Source organism: Salvelinus fontinalis, chromosome 15 (genome assembly GCF_029448725.1).
Source record: "Salvelinus fontinalis isolate EN_2023a chromosome 15, ASM2944872v1, whole genome shotgun sequence".
NCBI lineage: Eukaryota > Metazoa > Chordata > Actinopteri > Salmoniformes > Salmonidae > Salvelinus > Salvelinus fontinalis.
In genome coordinates, this window is record NC_074679.1 from 33,196,774 (window position 1) to 33,211,680 (window position 14,907).

Sequence of the window (14,907 nt, forward strand, 5' to 3'; positions counted from 1 at the left end):
TGGTCACCAGTGCGTCTCCTCGGGCCGGCGTACATGGCACCAGCCTTACGCATGGTGTCCCCGGTTCGCCTACATAGGCCGGTGCGGGTTATTCCACCTCCCCGCACTGGTCAGGCGACGGGGAGCATAGAACCAGGTAAGGTTGGGCAGGCTCGGCGTTCAAGGGAGCCAGTACGCCTGCACGGTCCGGTATTTCCGGCGCCACCTCCCCGCCCCAACCCAGTACCACCAGTGCCTCCTCCACGCACTAGCTATATGGTGCGTGTCTCCAGCCCTTTACCACCAGTGACTAAACCACGCACCAAGCCTCCTGTGTGTCCCCAGAGTCCTGTGCGTCCTGTTGCTGCTCCCCGCACTAGCCCTGAGATGCGTGTCCCCAGCCCGGGGGGCCACCAGTCCCGGCACCACGCACCAGGCCTACAGTGCGCCTCAGCCGGCAGGAGTCTGCCGTCTGCACAGCAATGACTGAACTGCCCGTCTCCCCAGCGCCATCTGAGCCATCCGTCTCCCCAGCGCCATCTGAGCCATCCGTCTCCCCAGCGCCATCTGAGCCATCCGTCTGCCATGAGCCTGCAAAGCCGCCCGTCTGCCATGAGCCTGCAAAGCCGCCCGTCTGCCATGAGCCCACTGAGCCGTCCGCCAGACAGGAGCCGCTAGAGCCGCCAGCCAGACAGGAGCCGCTAGAGCCGCCAGCCAGACAGGAGCCGCTAGAGCCGTCCGTCAGACAGGATCTGCCAGAGCCGCCAACCAGACAGGATCTGCCAGAGCCGCCAACCAGACAGGATCTGCCAGAGCCGCCAACCAGACAGGAGCAGCCAGATCAGTCAGCCAGCCATGAGCAGCCAGATCCGTCAGCTAGCCATGAGCAGCCAGATCCGTCAGCTAGCCATGAGCAGCCAGATCCGTCAGCTAGCCATGAGCAGCCAGATCCGTCAGCTAGCCATGAGCAGCCAGATCCGTCAGCTAGCCATGAGCAGCCAGATCCGTCAGCTAGCCATGAGCAGCCAGATCCGTCAGCTAGCCATGAGCAGCCAGATCCGTCAGCTAGCCATGAGCAGCCAGATCCGTCAGCTAGCCATGAGCAGCCAGATCCGTCAGCTAGCCATGAGCAGCCAGATCCGTCAGCTAGCCATGAGCAGCCAGATCCGTCAGCCAGCCATGAGCAGCCAGATCCGTCAGCCAGCCATGAGCAGCCAGATCAGTCAGCCAGCCATGAGCAGCCAGATCAGTTAGCCAGCCATGAGCAGCCAGATCCGTTAGCCAGCCATGAGTAGCCAGATCTGTCAGCCAGCCATGGGCCATCCCTCAGTCCGGAGCTGCAGTCCCTCAGTCCGGAGCTGCCATTCTTCAGTCCGGAGCTGCCCCTTATCCTGGTGCTGCCCCTTACCCTGGTGCTGCCCCTTACCCTGGTGCTGCCCCTGACCCTAGTACTGCCCCTGACCCTGGTACTGCCTCTTACCCTGGTACTGCCCCTTAGTCCGGAACTGCCCCTGAATGCAATGGGGTTAAGGTGGAGGGGGGTCGTTTGGAGGAAGCCTAGGAGGTGTTTAGGTACTGTGGTGACGTGGGGACCGCGACCAGAGCCGGAGCCGCCACCGTGGATGGAAGCCCACCCAGACCCTCCCCTAGACTGTGTATGGTGCGCCCGGAGTTCGCGCCTCAAGGGGGGGGTTATGTCACGCCCTGGCCTTAGTATTATTGGTTTTCTTTATTATTTTAGTTAGGTCAGGGTGTGACATGGGGAATGTTTTTGTTTTGTTGGTTTTGGGTGTTGTTTATGGTAAAGGGGTTGTGTATAGTATATGGGTTTGTGTGGAGTACAGGTTTCTAGTATTGTCTATGTATGTTTAGTTGTCTAGGAGAGTCTATGGTTACCTGAATGAGTTCCCAATTAGAGACAGCTGATTTCGGTTGTCTCTGATTGGGAGCCTTATTTAGGGTAGCCATGGGCTCTCATTGGTTGTGGGTAATTGTCTATGTAAGAACGTTTGTAGCCTGTTTGTATGTGCACAACGTTTGTAGCTTCACGGTCGTTTTGTTATTTTGTTGTTTTGTTAAAGTGTTTTGTGTCGTGTTCATCTTCGTGTTGTTTAATAAAAGAAGATGGCTTATTTTCCAAAAGCTGCATTTTGGTCCGTCAATCCACCACACGATCGTGACAGTTGTTCATATATTTGTGTTCTAATTGAACCAGTATAGTATTGCATGGAGGTAGAGTCAGCAGGCTGAGAGACAAGCTAATGTCTTTGGGATCGTTCTACAGAGTTCAGTGCAAACAAATCCGATTTCATTGTTTTCTGGGGAAATTGCTTTGGATTTTGAATGATCAGGAATAATCACATTAAGAGAGACAAATGCTTCTGTTGTTTAAAGGCGAAACGACATATAACTGTTAGTTTGTATGTCCCTAAGGGTCTACGGTACAAGCGTAGGCTCTGAGCGTAGTATTAGAGTAGGATAAAATAATACACATCCTGCACTACTGGCTTATCCAAGGCTCATTTAACAATCTGAGGCTTGAATTATTCATGTCAATAATAACTTTATTGATCCCCTAAAATGTCTGAACCGTCTTAACCTTCTATGAGATCAACAACAGTGTGCACAGCATGATATCATTACTCTGTAAGTTATCCCCAACACTCAACGGTTCTACCTCAACCATCCATCCATACACACGTGTTCTTACTCATCGGAGGTTTGGATGGGAGATCAAGGTCGTTGTGGATGAGATGGACACTTTCCTTGTTGACAGTAACTTGACAAGTGTAATCCCCAGTACAGAGTGGGTAAACAGACAGCACCAGCCGCCCACGCAACCACGGATACACTCACTTCCTGTGTTCTCTCCTGTTGAGCTGAGTCTGTGTGTTTAAACAATAAGAAAAAACCTTCCATCCTACAAACTTCACACACGAATGCGGATGTAGATAGACACACGTATACACACACCCACATACACAAGGCTACATTCTCCAAACTTTACAAAAGTGCAGACAAATACACACTCTCAGACTACAAACTTCAGTGAAATCACAGCTTTGTTTCCTAGTCGGATTTCAAAGGCTATGTATTTGTTTCTAGTTCCTCGTCAGACTCAAACAACAAAGTTGTAGCTAGTTATAACGATCCCTGGAATGATCAACCATTCTTATCGATCTGTCTTTCACTGAGAGTTTTCTATGCACCACTCTGCTCCTTGTAAGCCCCTAGAAACACAAGATTGTCTTTCCCCATCTAGCCACTTAGCCATCAGTCTCCCCCCTCACCTCTTTATGCTTGTTAGTCCCCAGTATAAAGAGACACACATATATCCCCAACCCAACTACCACACCCCCTCTCCATGTTTCTACTAAGTTCCTTGGAGTCTAAAAGACCCAACCCAGCAACCCAGCCATCCATCCCACCACCCTCCCCTCCGTCTCCCCTCCCGTGGAGGTCTCTTACCCTGAGGGCCTGGCTGTAGGGCCCGATGTTGGCGGGAGCCCAGTGGGACAGGCTCTGGACATGAAGAGCCTCTCTGTGGTGAAAGGTAGCCTCCTGCTGGGCCTCCTGTGGCACCGGGGGCCAGTCGTGGAGCAGACAGTCCATCTGGAGGAGCTGACCGGCAGGTAGAGGTGCCTGGACACACACCCTTGAGAGGTGGAGGGAGGGATGAAGATGAGGGGAGGACATGAAGGAACAGAGCCCGATAATATGATCTTTATACTCATCAACTGTTTACTGACAGTGAAGGATTTAGTGAGGATATGTGATTGTCTCTGCTTTTTGGGTGAGGGGTCAGTCTAAGGGTGCTAAATAGTCTGTATGCTCTTCTCCTTATCCCCTGACCTTCATCTGCACTGATCTAAGAACGCAGGAAAGGTGTGTGTAAATAACATTAATATGAGGTAGGAGACAGGGAGGGGAAACCTCTCTTGACAATATAGAGGCAGTCTACTGGTCCTTTATGGTACCTGGCAGGAGGGTTTATGCCAAAGTGGGTGGTGTAGACTTTGTTGAGTGAAATGAAGTCCTCCATGTTCCTCACATACAGGTGAACCAGAACAATATGCTTCAGCTGCCAGCCTCTCCTCTCCAGCTCACCTACACAGGACAAAGACACCGATTACAGATATACACACAAATATTTGTCATTGTAAGGAGAACACAACCTGTTTAGGTTGCTAAATGATTGTGGTGATACTTTGGAATGCACATTGAGCTATGTTTACCTTGACATAGTTCTGAGAGTCATGTTTTTTTTCATCCCATGCATTGTACATAGCTCAGCTCCCTTAAAGAGCACAGGGAAGGCAAGACAGGGGGCTTGAAGCAAGGCCTTTCTCCCCCATATAATATGATTTGGCATCAAGTTTGTTTTCCTTTGCCGACGCTGGCATCTCAGAGTACTTCACACACTTCGCCCTCATACAAAGAGGTTCTCCATTAAATATTAACTCCTTTAATATTGTCTCTGCGCTGTGAAGGCTGTTCAGCCGCGTACCACGATTAAATATGCTTTTCATCTTTCTACACCCCCCCCCCCCCCAATTCAGATGCACTATTAAAGTGTGCACTTTTAGAAAAAGTTCTGCGGGGCGAAAAAGAGCTAACCCACACAGTGTGCCTGTGTAAGTGTGTGAGAGTGAGTGTCTGTTTGAAGAGGAGTGGGGTGTGCTCCGCTCTGGGTTCATTTAAAGTGTCTGTCCTCGTGTGGTGCGCTTGCAATTCCATCCCTGTGATGGACAAAGCAGCTTACACATGGGCCTCTTTAACGCTTTGCCTCCCAAACTTAAAAAGAGCATTTGTGAATAAAGAGCTGATCTCTCCCCTGCTTTTTGCTCGGGCCCAACCTGCCGCACCTCTTCAAGTGCATTTTGCTAACACAACAAGGAGAAAGAAAGGTGTCCTGGGAACAAAGGAGTTTTCCCCCTTCGTTTTCTCAATTGTCTGGTTTGAGGGTTAAACCTCGCAAAGGGGTTACAGAGTACTGGCAACCACTCCAATATCCCAAGCACCAACCACTTAATATATTCTATATTCCTGATACCACCTCTAGTAAAAGCAGTCCTGAACCTTCTCTTCCCTCAATAGTTTGAAATGTTTATTTGATCGAAGCGAACATAGATTATTTAGGGTTAGGGCATTAGTCTGAGTTTGTGACTTATCACTAGAGTTCCTGAGAACCTAAAGAATTTTCAAGTAGCCTTGGGAACGTTTTAGAAGTCGGTTTTTAGAACTTGTGATGCACTAGTTTGCAGCATCAGAGTTACAAACTAGTTTGCAGTCAGTATACTTCCGCCCCTGTTTTGCTGTACTGAACTGCACCTTGCAGCAGAGTGAATGCTGTATTGGTCTGACTCTGGATCCCTGGGTCTGGGCTGTGAAGCCCGGTGATGCCTGAGATCCACTGGTAGCCCCTGGAGCTTTTAGGTGAGCAGGACGGGAAGTCTGGAGGGAGAGACATGTTTTAGAAGATATGAAGAGTATTTTTAACAGCAAAATCAACGACAGCTAAGTCGACAGCTACAGTATACGACAGCTAAGTAACAATTCATTCAGAAATGGACAGTAACAAAAAATGTAATTCCTAAACAGTCATAAATGTATGTTCTTAGAACGACAGCTCTTGTCAAGTGATCACTCAAAAGAGCTAGCATAATGACACTGGCCACATGACACAGAACACGCACGCACACACACACACGCCTCACCACGGCCCCGATGACAACTAAGGTCGCCATTTGATGTAAATTCTTCCTGGATGTCTTCAGCTTGATCAGCCTCCTCAGTCATCTTTTCAATGACACTCTGGCAAGGACAACTACCGAGGGGCAAAGCACTCGCCACCGCGCCCTGCAGTAAAACACCAGCAGGGGACACATCAAGCCAAACAGACACAGCCCCAAAATCACATAACTACACACAACCAGCGCAAACAACCAAACAGAGCACAATTTGTTTTTTCAATAAGCCGCCACTACACAGGCTAGGCTATGTATGTCACTATGTTTCTGACGAGGGCCTAGCCACAAATAACTTCAAGGTGAATGAATATGAAACAACATGCTAACATATTCATGAATTACACCAAGCAGGGAGGGGCGGCAGGCGGTTGCATTTTCTGATACTGTAAATTCAATCATGCCGGCTGTCACTCTTCTTGACTCCTAGCTTTGCTTTGACATGCTTTGGATTTCACCACACTGGTGTTATATTCATTTGTTTATTTAGAACTTTTCCTCCTTACCTTCTTCTTAAAAAAATATAAAAACATTAGCATTCTCAACGGCGTACATATTACCTGCCAAATTCCACCAGGGCGTAAAACATTTAAATACATATTTCAAATGTTCTTAACAACTAATCCCCCCCTCCCCCTTCGCCCCCACCTTCCTGCTGTCAGCTGCATTTAGCCATATGATAATCAAATTAATTATACTGCAGCCCCTCTCGGTTGCTGCCTACACAGGGAGGGAAAAACTGAGGGGCAAATGATGGAGGGCCGTGATGTCCCCACCCCCTGTGTTGCCCACCGCCCGCCCCAGTGCCGTCTCCTCTAGTCCTCTAGTGCTGGTGTCAGGGCTGATCTGTCACCCTGATGGAAAGAGCTTTGGACTGCAGCATGAGGGCAGGTTCTCCTCTCCCCTGAATCCCAGGCCCAGGGAATCTCCCTGCTCTTCCCCCAAACAGCGACCCAGGGGGGTTGTGGGGATGTGTGTGTGTGTGTGTGTGTGGGGGTAGAAAATACATAGCTGTAGGTATGGAAGATGGAAGCTGGAGGGTCACCGGGGTTGAAGGGTATGATTTCTGTCCATAATAACACACACAAACACACACAAAAACCATACCCTGGAGCACTGGCCTGCTAGGGGCTGCTCCCACCCGTGTGACCCCTGTGACCCCCCCGTGTACCCCATCACACACAAACATACACACAAATGAATGCAGCTAGCACAGCTCCTCTATCAAATACTAGATAAAACTCTCATCCTCTTGGTTCCAAGTTGGTTCTTTCTCTCACCATTCTTTAATGGTTTTATTTACTACAAATACAATGCATAGAGTAACTGACAAATATGCTGTTGTTTACTAAGCTTGTTGCTTTTATTTAGTTTCCCGTCTCTCTCTTACTCACTGGTTGTAGCCTCCAATCTGCTAAGATAATTAGTGGCGACCAGACCAGACCACTGTAATACTGTTAAACGGAGGGGCTGTTGTGTTACACACAACCTTATCTGACATCATAGTTAACTGTGTAGACGTAGGTTGACCAAATCTAAGGATACATACACTTCTTAGTCCTCTTCTACCCTACCAGACCAGAGGCAGCCAGAAGGAAACCAATGAGAACATGTTGCAACGGGAAAAGTGACATGAGTCAATCTAATGTGTTGCATGGGTACATACAGTCAATACACAAACTGTGGGATCCAGATAATCTCTCTCACACTAGGAGCCAGGGCATTATCCCTATGCCTTTATCCCCCCACCTTTCCTCACCTCCACCATTCTTTACTCCGCTACATACCCCTCTATCCCCCCACCGTGTCTGCTTAACCAGCTACCTGAATCCTAAATGCCTTAATTTGAGCAGACATGTTTATTAAGCCAGGCCTAGTTTCAGGCAGGAGTGAATATTGCAGATGTCAAAGTAGGCCACGTGGAGCTAGAGGAGAGAGCGGTGGAGAGATGGGAGGGAGACCCTCTAGAGGCGGATCCCTCCCCTGTCCCACAGTGCTTCCCCTCCTTATCACGTATCAAAAAAGCAAATATTAGGGACTGTTCAATTCTACTTATTCTGTTTACCGAGTGACTTCTGTATCAATGGTGTGCAAGACAAATTTATTTATGTTAATATCCTTAATATTATAAAGTAAAACATTGAATTGCATTTACATATTCAACTGAAACCACTAAACGCTGACATGAAAATAGCCCAACTCTACAAGAAGGAAGACTTACATTCACCTTGTCCTCTGTGTGCATCATACTGAAGTGCAGGTAGCCAACCGGAGCAAAGGCATCTGCAGAGTGGATCACTGTCTCCATAGCATCACTGCAGAAAGATTAAAAAAATATTATTAGTATATACTTACTTGTCTGTAGATTCATTTCAAGAAAGATACAACTTTCAATGCTGGACTTACATAACAAGTCTCTTCTTGAACAGAGGACAATCGAGAGTAAATGTCTCGTACTCGCCCCCTTCTCCACAGATATGGACTCCATACTTCTCAGAAAGCTGTCCAACAAAAACAATATGTTCATAATCATTTCTTTTTAAGATCCAGCCTAAAAGCCATCACTTTACTCTAAATCTAAATGTTTGAAACACTAGCCAAAACATCACTGTTGGTCATATATTGAGTCTTTAGATTAAACTCAATGATGCTAAGAAAGCAGTAACAGTTTGAAAGCAGGCCACTCTTTAGTGAGTTCATTCAGGGTGACATAAGTATATAACAAAGCCAGATCCAGCTTGGTGAGGTAATGCTCTGACCTGAGTTAGATAGGGCTCCATGTCAGCCAGAGGTTTCCCCAAGTGTTTCTCAGGATCCAGCCCTGTGCGTGCGCGCGCACACACACACACACACACACACACACACACACACACACACACACACACACACACACACACACACACACACACACACACACACACACACACACACACACACACACACACACACACACACACACACACACACACACACACACACACACACACAGACAGGAGAGAGGGAGGCCTGATCAGGGACAGAGAACAGTGATTGAAGATGACAGGCGCTGATGCTTTACGGGCAGTCACACAGACACACCCGTAAACCTCCACACTGGATCTATTTATTTGACTTTGCAAGTAGTGTACACAGATCTCTCCGGGTAAGGGTAACAGTTTTCAGTCTCAGCGGGGCGGGGCGAAAAGAGAGAAGCACCCCTCATCTGGTTCCCTTTGATAACCTAAACTCTGAGAGAGGGAGAGAAAGGGAGAGAGGGAGAGAAAGGGAGAGAGATATCCTGTTTATTTGCCTTCCCACTCTCCTTCCCCTTAAACGGTGCATGGAAGTGACTCACAGGCCCTTAGCTTTGTGTGGGGCAGCAGAGAGAAACAGGAGGAAAGGAGGAAGAGTGCTATGTCTGTTTACCCAGCCAGTACCCACCAGTGCCACATTCCAAGAACACCATTACCTCTTACTTCAGTTTCTTCGTCCTAATTTTACTTCAGATCAAAGCTTAGAGAACAAAAAGACCCCACCTTTGAATGTATAAGCCAGGCAGTCACTCAATTCTTAGAGGTTCCAACATTAGCCAGTAATAGCCACCATTGCTGTACTAATGGCTTAGCATGTCAATTAAGTTACAGTACTTGTGCATTAAGGGCACTAACAGCCTGTGTTCCACTCTAAGTGTCTATGGTTTTACTCTCTGCGTGACACAAAATCCCGTGTCCACCTGTCAGACTTTTTCTGACACCTGTTCCTGATGAAGCCTCCTTTCCAACCTTTAGCTCTTTGATGAGGAGGCCGATGAGGTCACACGATATCTCCTGAGAATAAACAACTCTGATCCTCAAAGTAAACAAACAAGCTACTTATGGTATCACCCCAGGTGACCCTACTTGCTCTTTACCTCAAACAGCCAATGAGACAGCATGTAACTCAGCAGACACAACAAAGACAAACAGCTAGACAACAGATGGGAGTAAAGGTGAAACCAGGTGAACACAATGACCAAGGAGGCGTCCTATAAATGATCCTAATGTGGTTTCCTGTTCATGCTAGAGCCTCAGCCAATCCAATCTAGCTAGCCTAATTGATTCTATAGCCATGGAGACTACCATAGACAAGATTAGCAAGGCCATGTTCAGCTTCATGTGACTGAGAGGCTTTTTTGGTGGCTCACTTAGTTTCACCCATATCCAATGTCTTCTCAGTGTGGCTCTTCATACATAGTCTGACACATTAACAAACAAGTAATTACCTACAGTATAACAAACTGATATGCTATTTTGACATAAAAGCCAACACAACAAACACCACAGTATTCTGTTCCGATATATTTGGTTATCAAAACCTCTGAACATTCATTATCCTATTCAAATTTATTTAATCCTGCTCATTTACAAGTTTTTATGCAATTAGAAGGCAAAAGTTAATCATAATGTGAGAAACTATATTATCTTCCTGTCCTGACAACCTCAAAAGGTCAAGGTTAGATTCCACGGTAGCTCTGTGGAGGGGCATGCAGCATCCCAAAGTGGGTTTCAAGTTAAGCCTCAACTAGGCCTCCCAAGCCTCCAATGGTCCGGCGATGTGAAGGAGCGAGGGAAGACCAGGAGGAGGGATGGAAGGAGAGAATGGGCCAGGCCCTTGTTCTCCACCCAGGGGAGCTGTGGCCTTAATTAGTATGAGAATATCTAATCTCGTCACCCTCTCATCTTAACCCCGCACAAAGGTAATAAGAGAAAAAGCATTAAAATTCAATCCCATTTAAATATCCTTTTTAATTAGTCATGCCTTTTAACAAATTTTAATGATTGGCTTCAAATTGCTGAGGGGATGTCGCTTTTTTTAATGTGTTCATTAACTTTGCCTAGCCTTAAATAATATATGATACATGATTTGATATTTACAGGGAGGGAGGTGGCAAGCGCTTAGAGATGTGCGTGACAGGAATAAGTGATAATATACCATACAGTATATAACTATTCAGACTTGTGTTTCCAATCTTACAATGACATAAAAGTAGTTTCAACTTCATGAAATTCCCCCAATTAATGAATAATGGCAACAGAAATCTGTTTATCTTCTACTTGCTGAACCATAAGATAGGCCTAACTGAATCCATACTGGAGACGTTTTGTGAGTGTTACTCAGTGGCTACGTACTGTGAGCCCAGCCCACCAACATTGTTACTGTTAGCTTCATCCAGCAATCTTAACACTGCACTCAGTTACATGGTCTTCACATCCCCATCTCCTCTCAACCTGTTTTACAACCTGACCTAAACCCAATTACATAACCTCATTATGCCACATTAAACCCAAATAAGCCCACTAGAAGCTGCCATTTGTCTGCCGCCAGAGACAGGTTGGCCGCACTTTAAGAGAGGGAAGCTTTCCTGGGAGACAAAAGGAATAGCTGGCCCTTAAAAGGCTTTTTATCCCGTATTATCCTATAAAACCGCAATCAAATTCAGTGAACTTTTCAAAGCAGAGAGTGGGGTAATGAGGAAACGCGTTTTAAGGGGTACAGTGTTCACAAAATTACTCTGCCAAAGCTTGAAATTAGTGTGGAAAAAGAGAGGTTTTGCCCTATTTGAACAATCACGTCAGTAATATGTTTAAAACTTTACATGACATGTAAAACTTTGCAAATACTGTATAGAAATGTGTGTTCTGTAAGTGTATTGATGGTTATGCTGTACACAAAAAAATTGTATGGAAAGGACACCCTCATATCCATTACTACCTGCTTATTAGACTACTACAACAAAAACATTTGAAATGATGCATAATAAACTGATCTTTGAAACAAAATGTTTGAAAAAAAAGGCAGTGTTAACAGAAAAGAGGTTCTCACTCTCTTAGACCTACAGCATGAGTTACCTTCTTAATTTAAACTAGCTGTGTTCTCCTGCTCAGTGTCCTTGGCACTCTGCTACATTGCACCTAATGCTACATTAAAACCTGGGAGAGAGATTCTAGATACTGCCAATGCCAGAGCCGAATATCGCAGCCATCCACAAGTCGTCTTAAGATCTGGCATGTCTGCCGACTGACAGCTTGGCTTTAATCCCTGCCTTCAGAGAGAAAAGGGAGAGAAAATTGGATTCAGGATGTGAAACATGTTAGCTTTTAAATGCATGAAATAAGCATCTCCCGCTAGAAGGTGAGCCGCGTCAAGCCTTTGAACAACGCTCTCAAAGACCTTAGTGAAAACAATAGCTGTTCAGTATCACCTCATCTTACAGGGGGAGAGAGAAAGAGAAAGAAAGGGAGGGATGCTGCCACAAACAAAAGATGATAAGATTGAGGTTATATGTGAAATGCGTCCAAGCTCTTATCTGAAATTCAATGTCTCTGAGAGGAATAATAGGCAGGGTGAATAGAGCAGCACCCGCCTCAAAGATGGAATCTGTTATATCCAACACATTTAAATAAAAAGATATTGTGGGCAATTAAAACCTTATTGCAAGGTTTACACAGATGTTGTCCCTGACTTTTGGGAAAAGACACTAACTGACAATAAAGAGGAGGTGTCAATGATACAAAATGGAGTTCCATCTTTCCTTTTGTATTGTTTGACTCCAATAGGTGCCATTGACTCTTGGTCTTGATGTATCCATTCTAGCAGCAAAATGGACTATTTACATTGCCCCCCCATTTGTTTTGTACACTGCTGCTACGAGCTGTTTATTATCTATGCATAGTCACTTCACCCCTACCTACATGTACAAATTACCTCTAACCTGTACCCCTGCACACTGACTCGGTACCGGTACCCCCTGGATATAGCCACGTTATTGTTATGTTATTGTGTTACTTTTTACTTGAGTTTATTTGGTAAATATTTTCTTAACTCTTCGTGAACTGCACTGTTGGTTAAGGGCTTGTAAGTAACATTTCACGGTAAGGTTGTATTCATTCTGAGGTTGTAGCGCATGTGACAAATAAAGTTTGATTTGATTTGATATCAGTTCATTGTGGTGAGCTGGGACAAAACAGTTGATCATTGAACCTTACACTAAACTAATAACATTGTTGACAGAGATGTATATGACTGAACTGACCCCACAAGGTCAGGTCACATGAGCCAATAGACAGGTAAAAAAGGAGTCTTGTTACTTGGCATGTCAAGCCGAAATGACTAATCCTCCACTTTCTTTTGTCTTTCTGTTGTTAGCAACTTTCCACCCCAACGTGATGGAGGAAAGGAGGGGTGGAACGGCGGTCTGTGACCTGAGTCAAGGTTAAGCTGTGCAACCTGAGGCTGACGGTTTAGCGTTTACTGTCACTGTGTTAAAGTTGCTTTAATTGTTTTCATCACAATGCTTTACTGTCAGTGGTACATCAAATGTCAACAGCAAATTATGGCACTGCTTGTCTTTCAAGGCTAATTTGGCCCCGGCCATTGAAAGGACAATGGAAGCTGACTTGACTTTCAGAAGAAAACATATCTATTCCTCCGCCTTCAAAGAAGTTTGGTGTTTCTGACAGTAGACAAGACAACATCGCATTTCAAATAGACAATTGTCTAAAAACTAAACCAACCATTAGGCCTTCTGAAATAACTAAATTAGTCCATGGTTTTAAACAGTAGCTACAGTATGGTCTTCAGTGAATGCAAATCAGTCCATGTTTTATTTTTTCAGAACACAAAGGAAGGCCTAGCGCAAAGGGTAGAGCTCAGCTCACAATGTGATAAAAGGTTTCCGACGGAGAAACCTTGATTTCAAAAATGGCAATTATCGCTAAAGCTGCAGAGCAATTAGCTGCTGCAGAGAATGCTGAACCTGCATGTGCACCCACACACACCAACACTAATCAATCAGTTAACTAATTACATTAATATTTAATACTGGCATTTGGAAATGCCAATTATCACTTGCTAAGAAGAGAGCGGTTGTGCTGTATGTGAAAACAATGAGGACCCAACTCAGGTAAAACTTAATGATCATCTAATACACATTTAGAGACATTTTTATTTGGCTTTATATTATTCTGCTGTGCTCAATATCTTAAGACATGCAATAGCCTTCACTACATAGGATATCAGGAGACAGAAATGTGACAATAATCTTTTTCTGTCTGTTCTTTCTCTCTTTTCTCTCCAACTGTGGATTAGAGTAACGTCAGTATGAAAATAAGCGCTTCCTGAGAATTCATTTACAGGATCATCCAGTTTTGGGACAGCTGTCTTTTGACAATAGGGATTTGTCACCTTCAAAATCTCTTCCCTTCCCCCCCCCAAAAAGCAAAAGCAGTAGGAAATGCGGTTTACCATACATTTCTCACCTGTCTCTCTAAGTAGGCAATGAAGGAATATGAGACTGAAACTACCACCCAGTATCTATCCCTTCATCCCCCACAAAGAAAAAGCTATCTTGCAGACAGTGCCAGATGAACCAGAAGCATCTCTAACATCGCAGCATTCTCTGTCATTTCAGATGTGGCTTTGACCTTTAACCCTGAGAGAGCTGTTATTATCTCTTCCTGAGGTCTGCGAAGGCAAATCCCCCTCGCCCCCTACCTCATCCCCTCAGGTACACCCATCTGTCACCCAATACCCCCCCAAACAGCACACCTCGCTGCTCAGACCTGCTTCGAACCAAAGCTGCAATTATTTGAGTGGTGCCTTAAAAGGGCCCGAGGCGCTCGCGGCCCCATTAAATTCTCTCATTTCTAATTACCCCTGCCTCGGGACAGGTGAGGAGTCAGGGACCACGATAACATCTTCCCCTTCTACCTGTAGCCAAAACACAAAATACACACAAACAAACACACACTCACAAAATGAATGTGTGGAATTTTCTTTTTTCTTTTAGAGGAGTAGCCTATGTGTTAACAGAAGGGGTTGAAAGCTTGGCAGTACGGTGGCCTGGTCACTGGGGGACTTAAGCTTTAAAGGTGAGGTGTTTTCTCTGGCTGTGAATGACTTTGGGCGGTAATTTGAAGGGACTAGCGATGCTGGGGCGATAGCAGAGAGCAGCAGCATACAGCAGAGCAGCATTCCTGGGCCAGACACAAAGAGGCTTTGTCTCGGCGACCAAATGAAGATGACGTTGTTTTAAAAAGCCCTGCATTAGCATAATTACTATCCTCTCTAACATTCTCTCGGTTGATTGCGTTCAAACAGGGTGGAAGAAAGGACAGTGTGATCATTGACATCAAAGGGAGAAGAAGTAACCCAAGTGGAATAC

At 45.6% G+C, this 14,907-nt stretch overlaps 1 protein-coding gene across 5 annotated transcripts in view; it reads right to left on the reverse strand.

Annotated features, from left to right (window-relative positions):
• dph6 (diphthamine biosynthesis 6) overlaps positions 1-14,907 on the reverse strand; it is an 84,362-nt gene that overhangs the window by 40,481 nt on the left and 28,974 nt on the right. For 3 of the 5 annotated variants that reach the window (XM_055863498.1, XM_055863500.1, XM_055863502.1), the window contains 7 exons: positions 8,486-8,547; positions 8,133-8,227; positions 7,948-8,041; positions 5,697-5,838; positions 5,311-5,433; positions 3,957-4,086; positions 3,448-3,634 (listed from right to left, as the gene is read on the reverse strand). In XM_055863498.1, the coding sequence (XP_055719473.1) occupies positions 3,448-3,634; positions 3,957-4,086; positions 5,311-5,433; positions 5,697-5,838; positions 7,948-8,041; positions 8,133-8,227; positions 8,486-8,547 (833 nt within the window). Of the gene's footprint in view, positions 1-2,701; positions 2,865-3,447; positions 3,635-3,956; positions 4,087-5,310; positions 5,434-5,696; positions 5,839-7,947; positions 8,042-8,132; positions 8,228-8,485; positions 8,548-14,907 lie in introns of those variants that run through there. The other 2 variants (XM_055863501.1, XM_055863499.1) reach the window with 2 other exon arrangements.